At 42.7% G+C, this 9,504-nt stretch overlaps 1 protein-coding gene across 2 annotated transcripts in view; it reads left to right on the top strand.

Annotated features, from left to right (window-relative positions):
* GNL1 (G protein nucleolar 1 (putative)) overlaps nucleotides 1–9,504 on the top strand; it is a 43,958-nt gene continuing 34,454 nt past the window's right edge. For both annotated transcript variants that reach the window (XM_058168242.1, XM_058168241.1), the window contains exon 1: nucleotides 1–130. In XM_058168242.1, the coding sequence (XP_058024225.1) occupies nucleotides 55–130 (76 nt within the window). In that variant the 5' untranslated portion in view covers nucleotides 1–54. The remainder of the gene's footprint in view (nucleotides 131–9,504) is intronic.

Raw genomic sequence — 9,504 nt, 5'->3', positions numbered from 1 at the left:
GTTCGGTGTTGTTGGAGGAGCGGAAAGAGGAGGGGACGGCAGCCGGGACAGGACATGCCCCGCAAGAGGCCGTTCAGCGCTAAGCAGAAGAAGAAGCAGCTGCAGGATAAACGCGAGCGAAAGCGGCAGGGTGAGAGCGGGGGTGGAGTGGGGGGAATCGAGAGGGGGGCGGGGCGCCTCTCCTTCCAAGAAACATCTGGATCATCTTCCTAGCTCCCCTTCCTCCTTAGGAGAATATGCTGTCCTTAGCACCTGGATTATCCACATCCCTTCCTCTCCCTCGGATATCCCATCACGTTTTGGAGGGGGGGAGTTTCCCCTTATCTCATGATCATCCATAGGCACCCATGGAGGGGGGGGGGGCTCTTTTTCTTAAAGCAGTATTGGTTAATGGAGGGGCGGGGAGAGAAGTGTGACCTTTCCATTCCCTCCTTTTGGGGGAAATTTTGGAGAGAAATTATTTGTAGACAACAAAAGCCTTCCACAAAAAAACGTTTAGAAAGCACTCTCTCTTCCTTTTGTCTTCTGAAGCTAAGTGCCCACCCCCTCCCCCCAAAAAAGAAAGGTGGCCCAAATTTAACTAAGATGACTGCTAGGGAAGCGGCAGTGCAATTGCACATAAACGTCAACTTTTTTCTTGAAGCAGCTAACCCTTCTCCGTTTAATGACGAAATTAAGAGGATCCACCTCTTGAGCACGTTAGAAAAAGCAGGAGTCTCCGGCTCCTACTTTCCTGCTTTAATCTCGGTCAAAAGAAATCCAGGCCATCTTCCTAAATCTTTGCAGAACGACTTTTCCTTTGGCCTCTAAGCTATACTTGGAAGATAACCGTTTTCTTTGTAAAGCTGGATTTCTTTGCCCTAATATCTGCAATGCAGTGGGTATTATATCACTCTCTTTTTTTCCCACTTAAACTGCTTGTTAGAACTACTACTTATCCCATTCATAGGTACAACCTCTTCCCTGAAACTGAGCAGAAGAAATATATATCAGACATGGGAAACAGCATTTACCTCTAGAAATATATATGGGAGACCATAGGCATTCATTGTATTCTACTTTTCCTCTTTTGTTTGATTTTCTTCCTAGTTATATGTTTTTATTAAATATCTCCCAACCTCCTTCTATAAGGCTTTTGTTTAGAAGACAGGCGGAATTAATATTAGAGAAAACAGGTATGGTGCAATAATTAAAATGTGTTAGAAATGTCAAGTCTCATGTCCAAATGTCAGCGGAGTCATAAACCCCCTTAAGTAACCTTGGGCCAAAGATTTGAAGTAGACCTACTTTGTAGAGTTTTTGTGAGCCTGACAGCATAAGAGATGAGAGAAACTATTCAAAGTACCTTGAAAATGGGGTGGGACAAAAATGTAATGAACAAAATAGCAGTGATAAGAATGTCATTTGTACTGGATCGGTTGACACAAATCCAAGATTTTTATGTGGGCAGCAATCCTGAATCCTGCTGCGCAATGTGTCTGTGGCATGGAATTTTGTTTAGGATTGCAGTTTCTAGATTTCATATGGCCACCCGTGTATGTTGCAACTCCCTGCCAAGCTGAGTGGGGATCTGAGTGGCAGGAAGGAAAGCAGATGGGGTTACAGAATCAAGAGGTGTGTTGAGTCGTTCATGGCCTGCCGTGCATGACAAGTGTTCTGTATTTAGTGTGGTTGGTTGCCAGTTGCACAGGCATGTTCCATATTCTTCCTCATGACGGTTGACGGCGATGCATTTATGGGCCTAAGCTTTCATTCCAGAGTCAGGTCTTGCGGTAATGATATTCTACAGAAACATGGGGCTTTCTACCTACAGACGTGTGGGCATCAATTAAAAAAAAGGTGACTTACAAATGAATTTGCATGAGTGACCATGTCACTGGGTAGTATAACTGAAGAACTGTGAGCCATTCATAACCATATAATGCAATAATTTCTGATGTGAGTATATTTAAAAATAGGAGTGGTCCAGGCTGCCTGGGAGATTTTGTTGACTTTAGCATCTTTGGAAGGAAGCAAAAGAGAAGCATCGGAGCCTCTTTATGTAGTTGGGTAAAGTAACCAAGGGCATTTTGCAAAGGAGAGCAAGGCCTTTGCAATTAGGAGAGAGAGAGAGAGAGAAATGGGGGAATGTAAATGGTTACTGTGCAGAACACTTTGGAAAAAGCTAAGCCTTCACCACCGGCAGTAGGATGACAAAAGCTTTTGGAGGGTTATGAATTGTGTGCTAATAGTACTGAAATAACACTGCAGGGAATTAAATGGGCAGCTGGCTGGGAGCAAAACTTTTGTCTGGCAGCTTTCAAACACATAACAGAAAGAGGGAAAGTAGGCGTGTGTCCTTTAACTGATGATCATAATAATCTCTTTTCGGTAGTACACTAGAGTCTAGCAAGTGCATCACATTCAATTCAAACGGTGCCAAGAACAGATCTTTGGGCAGCTTTTCAGAGCTGTGTCCTTCCAGGGCAATTCAAAATAGATAAAATGGTAACGTGTCAATTCCGGTAATATAAAACCTCAAATAACATTTTTTTATAGGAAAAAAAACACACTCTAAGCAATATTTGCTTAGTTTCCAGCAAGGTCCAAGTTAAGGCTGGCGACCCCCGGGGGGGAGGACCTTCTCTGTGGGGGCTCCTGCCCTCTGGAACGAGCTACCTCCAGGGATACGTCAACTCCCTGACCTTCGGACTTTTCGATGTGAATTAAAAACATTCTTGTTTCATCGCGCAGGGCTGGCCTAATAGTTTTAATGGGGGCTTTTAATAGAGTTTTAGTTTTTTATAGAATTTTAGTTTTTTAGCCTAATTGAATGAGTTTTTTAATAATGTTTTTAATTTTTGTATCTCTGTTTTATTTGGCTGTAAACCGCCCTGAGTCCTTCGGGAGAAGGGCGGTATATAAATCAAAATAATAAATAAATTAATTAAATTTAAAAAAGGCCAGACACCAAAAAGACAGTAATTGCCAAAATAGCAGAGTATCTTGGCTAAAAGGCTTTTGAATACACGTAGATCTTCAGCCCTTTGAGAGAGCTGGAACTGTAGGTTGCTTGCAATTCATCCTAGTTTGAGAGCCACCCAGAGAAGGCAACTTCTCCAGTGCCTAACTTTTTAAAAAGTTTAAGCTTTTTAGGTCAGAGTAGCTAGCAGTCGCATTGCTACCAATCCAGGGAATTTGGAAAGGGTGTAGAGATGCAGAGATATTTCCACAATTCAGAGCCATAACTGGTTAACAGACATATTTAGAAGGATTCAGAGAGACACATTGCTCAGCGTGGCTTTATATAATGTCATCATGATTAGGAGCTTTGATAGCTCCTGTATTACAGGGAATAGCGCCAGACTAGCTTTCGCCAAGCCCACAAAGTCGAGCAAGGTCAGGCGTAGTTTGTACGAGGAGGGGAGGCCACTGAGAAATCTCATAATTGAAAACTAGTTTGGGAAGTCACACACAAAAAAAGGGTAACTTTTTTGTATTATTTACCCTCCTCCCCAAGTGATGGGTTAGTCCATGAAATGTCTAAGACGAGGATTTTCAAATTTTTTCAGGCAGCAGAACCTTTTAGTTTACAAAAAAAGAAAAAAGGAGGCAAAAACTCTAATGATGGACTTTTCTTTTTTTAAGTCTCTCATGGCAACCATCAACCTCTGGCAGATTCAGGTTTAAAAGATCCTGTTCTAAAGAGCTGAGCGCAACTTGTAGGAGTCTTTATTATCACATCTTCATCATAAGAAATATCCCTGTCATACAACTGAATTTATTCTTTTACATATCTTTGCTGAAAAAGAGTTTACATTTCTTTGATGAGTCGATCTGCATAAATCAAGATTGTCAGAGTTTCCTTGATTTCTCAAAATGGGCATTCTGATTAAAGCAAAAATGAATGGCACGGCAGTGTTTGAATTAAAAAGGAAACAGTGATTTGAAAGAGCTGAGTTTTTATTTAGAAGCAATCTTGGCTGTCTACTTTCTCTATAATTGTAGTTCCTGCAGCCAAGTTTTGCATTTGAAGGCTAGGTGTTGAGAGTATTTCCATTCTCTATTAGTTTACTTCATTTTCATGGTATCATAACCTACTTGCTCATCTGTACAAAAATTTATTACCGTAAAAGACATATGCTTTCACGAACTGTAACTTATCATCAGATGCATCTGTGCATCTCATAAAGAGAGTTCCAGCTCATAAGGCCTTATGGCTTTTAATAAAAAGTACTTACGTTAGTTGGAAAAGGTGCTACTAGCTCCTGCTGATTTTTTCCCCTTAAAAACACGGTTCCCCTCCTATTTTGCCCACTTATACAGAAGGTATCAGATCAGTGCTGTAATATTTCAGAAGATCCCTAGATGGCAGCAAAGAGATACAGCAAAATATCAGCACTTTGTTGCCATGCATGGCTAAATGAAATTTTGCAAGCCAGATACTATAGTCCTGATCCACATGGAGTATCTTGCCATCTATAGCTAACCAATTAATGCTTGAAGGCTCCTTTAATTAAACTGTTACCATCCTTTTGTTGTTGTTGTTAGTATTGGCTCCCAGCAACTGCCTGGTCTAATCCCTATAATTCTTTTGGCGAGATTTTGGAAGTCATTTGCCCTTGCATCCTTTCTAGGTCTAAGACAGAGTGAATGGCCCAAGGTCACCCACCTGGCTTCGTGCCTAAAGTGGCACTAGAACTTACAATCTCCCAGTTGCTGGTATCTTAACTACTACACCAAGATGGCTGACTTCCCATGCAAGTCCAGAAGTGATTTGAATGAATGCAATGGCTTACTATAATTCTTCTCATCTATAAGTAAGACAAGTCTACATAATGTTTGTGATATGTGGATGTCATCTTCTATTATTTTTGTTTGAAAGGACATATGCTGACCTGTTCAGGCCACCTGGTTTCTCCCCCAAGTAGCAAAGTATCCAGGGGTAAAATCCAGCAGGTTCTGACAGATTCTGGAGAACCGGCAGTGGAAATTTTGAGCAGTTCGGAGAACCGGTAGCGGAAATTTTGAATTTATAGTTCAAAATAGAAATAGTTTGGAGAACCGGCAAATACCACTTCTGGCTGGCCCCAGAGTGAAGTGGGAATGGAGATTTTGCAATATCCTTCCCCTGCCACACACACCAAGCCACACCATGCCCACCAAGCCACGCCCACAGAACTGGTAGTAAAAAAAAAAATTGGATTTCACCACTAAAAGTATCCGTCGGTACTTTTTAAAAGAATTTAAAATCTGCTAGTTATCCTTTCTTGTTAATTGTAAAGCCCCAAGAACCAAGAAAGACACGTAGAGTTTGAGCAGTTTCCTTTAGTGTTTTATTTATTTATTTTATTAATTTTTTTATGCCACCCATCTCCCTACAAGGTGACTCATTACTTACCTGCCAACAGAAATCTTGCTGAACCAAAGTGACTGCAAGTGGTCCTAGACTTACAACCATTCGTTTAGTGACCATTCAAAGTTAAAATGGCACCGAAAAAAGTGACTTAGAACCGTTTTTCACACTTACAATTGCTGCAGCATCCCCAGGGTCACGTGATCAGAATTCAGCTGCTTGGCAACTGGCTCATATTTATGACGGTTGCCGTGTCTCAGAGTCAAGTAATGCTAAGTTGTTAAGTACGGTTGTTAAGTGACTCTGGCTTCTCTATTGAGTTTGCTTGTCGGGAGGTTGCAAAAGGTGATAAATTGGCTCCAGGGCACTGCAACCGTCATAAATATGAGTCAGTTGTCAACCTTCTGAATTTTAGCCACGTGACCTTGGGAATGCTGCAAAAGTCGTAAGTGTGAAAAGCAGTCATAAATCATTTTTTTCAGTGTCGTGGTAACTTCAGGGCCGCAGTGTGGCTCAGGCTGTAAGAAGCCTGTTATTAAAACACAGCTGCCTGCAATTACTGCAGGTTCTAGTCCCACCAGATCTAAGGTTGACTCAGCCTTCCATCCTTTATAAGGTAGGTAAAATGAGGACCCAGATTGTTTGGGGGGGGCAATAAGTTGACTTTGTAAATATACAAATAGAATGAGACTATTGCCTTACACACTGTAAGCTGCCCTGAGTCTTCGGAGAAGGGCGGGATGTAAATGTAAACAACAACAACAACAACAAAAACTTTAAATGATCACTACATGATCTGTTGTTAAATCAAGGACTACCTGTATTTTCTTATCAAGGCATGCTTTGTGAATATGTAAAAAAAATGCCTATGGAGCATTCTTTCTTGGACGTTAACGACTCTTTTGCCCCTCTTCTAGAGACTGTGCAGATAATCCTCAAGTTATGACCATAATGGAGTCTGCCCATCATGGTCGTAATTCGTGATGGTCGTAAATCAGGTCACCCACATGAACAACATGATTTTGTGAGGGTTTTTTTGCAACAGTCGTTAAGCAAATCAATAGTTCACTATGGACCGATTTTGCCATTACTTAACAACTGCAGTGATTCACTTAACAATTGTAGCATAAAATGGAGCCAAACTCACTTAGTAAATGTGTCACTTAGCAACAGATACTTTGGGCTCAATTATTATTGTAAGTCAAGAACTACCTGTTAAGTGTTTTAGCAGCCTGACAAATGACAACAAGCTCAATTGGGTATCAAGGAAACTAGTTCAAATTATATTTGGATGATGGATGTCTGTTTGTCTTTCTTACTGTTTTAACCTTCTTTAACGTGGGTAACGCAGTAGCTATATGGAGCAACATGGCCATTTCCGAGCATTCTCAAGAGCAGAAATCTACGTGCTAGAGAATCACCCAGTGGAGACAAAAGTGCATCAATATTACATATGCACACACTGCGTTTATGTGTGTAAATGGTTTGGGAGGATGTCTCATTTAGGGTGATCTACGCTGTGGCTCAGTGGCAAAGACACTGAGCTTGTTGATTAGAAGGTCGGTAGTTCAGCGATTTGAATCCCTGGCACTGTGTAACAGAGTGAGCTTCCGTTACTTGTCCCAGCTTCTGCCAACCTAGCAGTTGGAAAGCACGTAAAAAATGCAAGTAGAAAAATAGGGACCCCTTTGGTGGGAAGGTAACAGCGTTCCGTGAGCCTTCAGTGTTTAGTCATGCCAACCACATGACCACGGAGACGTCCTCGGACAGCTCTGGCTTTGGCTTTGGCTTTGAAACGGAGATGATATGTGCGAGGGGAATCTTTACCTTTACAGCCCTCAGTGAAGGAGGAAATGAATCTTGTGCTTCTTCTGCTTTGTGTCCTGAACCCTTAGTCTGCCAAGTGTTTTCCTTACCTGCAATCTGTCTAGATCAGTGTTTCTCAATCTTGGCAGCTTTCAGATGTGTCGACTCCTAACTCCCAGGATCTCCCAGCCAACCATGTTGAAGTCTACACAGCTGAAATCTGCCAAACTTGAGAAACACTGATCTAGCTATATGGAGGGGTGGGAGTAGCTGAGGGCAAAAATGCTCACTCACCCCTCCTTCTTTGCTGTGCCCCGTCTCTCTTTCTACTGAGTGGAAAAATCATAATGTCAAGGAAACCTATTACGGAATCTTTCTGACAATGATTCTTTGTGCTTCTCCTGTCAAGGTCGAAGTATTGAGCTCATCCAGAATCTTACAATGCAAATCCAAACAATCTGCCAATGATTGTCGCATCCCCCTCCCTTCCTCACTAGCCTTCCTTGTATTTCTTGGAACTAGATTTTTTCCCCTCTCTCTCTAATAGTTTCCTTGCCCCTGCCACAAATAGCATTTTTTTATTCTGGAGTAGTTTTGTCTCCTTGCTTTCAGTATCACTTTGCAACCCCCGAAAATATGGGTAGAATCTCTGGCAGTCTGGATTCCATTTTTTTTCTATTGTCTGTATCTAGGTTCTCATTTTTTGGTTCCTCCTCCTGCTTCAATCCCTGATTCTTGAAGTTTGAACTAGAATCTAGAGGTCATGAATGTTAAGGCTGTTGTCAGGCCCTGACATCTATTTCCCCCAGCAATGCTAGTCTAAGTACTTAGGTTTAGCCCAGGGGTGTCCAAATTTGGCAACTTTAAGACTTGCGGATTTCAACTCCCAGAATTCCTCAGGCAGCAAAGCTGGCTGAGGAATTCTGGGAGTTGAAATCCACAAGTCTAAAATTTGGCAACTTTAAGACTTGCGGATTTCAACTCCCAGAATTCCTCAGGCAGCAAAGCTGGCTGAGGAATTCTGGGAGTTGAAATCCACAAGTCCTAAAGTTACCAAGTTTGGACACCCCTGGTTTATCTTCTTCCCAAGTTCTCATGACATTTAGCTAACCTTGTTTGAGCATTATGCAAAGAAGTCTAAACTACTCCCAGCTTGCGTGTTCTCTTCATCTTCTCATAAGCAGCTGGGACCTCTTGTTAGATTGCAGTAACATTTGGAGCCACAAACAGTTGTTGCTGCTGTGAGTTGGTTTCTGAAGCTGTTTCTGCCTAAGAAAAGCCTAGTCCATCTCAAGTGTTTTTCAATCTTGGCCGCTTTAAGACTTGTGGACTTCTGTTCCCGGAATTCCGCCAGCCAGCATGCTGGCTGGGAGAATTCTGGGAGTTGAAGTCCACCCATCTTAAAAGAGGCCGAGGTTGAGAAGATTTCTAGATTTCCTGTGCTCAGAGATTTATAGGACTTCTATGCTGCTTAGCTGAAAGAACATTCCGACTCCTCTCAGCATATTTTTGAGCCCTCCTGAATAGTCTTATTGCTGTATTTGTTATTACCAGTGTGGATGTTTTTCTTCTTAAGGGTGGGAAACAGAATATAAGTCACAATTAGTTACAATAATTTACAATTGGCTATGGAATTCTGGGAGTTGAAGTCCACAGGCCTTAAAGTTGCTGAGATTGAAAAACCCACAGTACTATCCAATAGAGATCTTGACTTTCCATGGCACAGGAAGACGCAGATAACTGAAGTGGCAGACAGTGTTTTCAAGCCGTTTCCCTTGGCTATATAGAAAGGAGGCACCAAAAACGGGCAAAAGGAGCAGATTAGACTAGGCCCATGATGGTGAACCTATGGCATGCGTGCCACAGATGGCATGCGGAGCCATATCTGTGGGCACGCGAGCATTGCCCTAGCTGAGCTCCAGTGCACATGCGTGCACCAGCCAGCTGAGTTTTGGGCCTTCCGGGCCCACCGGAAGTCAGGAAACGGGCTGTTTCCTGCCTCTGGAGGGCTTCCAGGGGGGTGGGGAGGCCGTTTTTGCCCTCCCCAGGCTCCTAGAAAGCCTTTGGAGCCTGGGGAGAGCGAAATACAGGCCTCCTGGGCCCACCGTGCCATTGTGTGCTAAAAGCAGGGGGAGCGCGGAGGGGTTGCACACACATGCATGGGGGGGGGCGCATTTAATTATGGGTGTGGGCACACATGCATGAACCCCACCCCCCCACTTATAGCACATGACAACAAAAAGGCTAGCCATTACTGGACTAGGCTGTGCAGCTTGCATACAAAACCAAAGCTGGCTAAGACTGATTGGGATCTGACTTTGAAAATCTGAAGAGTACTAAATAGCCTGCATCTGTCCTGTAAT

Source organism: Ahaetulla prasina, chromosome 2, assembly GCF_028640845.1.
Source record: "Ahaetulla prasina isolate Xishuangbanna chromosome 2, ASM2864084v1, whole genome shotgun sequence".
Classification (NCBI taxonomy): Eukaryota; Metazoa; Chordata; class Lepidosauria; order Squamata; family Colubridae; genus Ahaetulla; species Ahaetulla prasina.
This window is presented reverse-complemented; position numbering and strand designations above follow the sequence as displayed.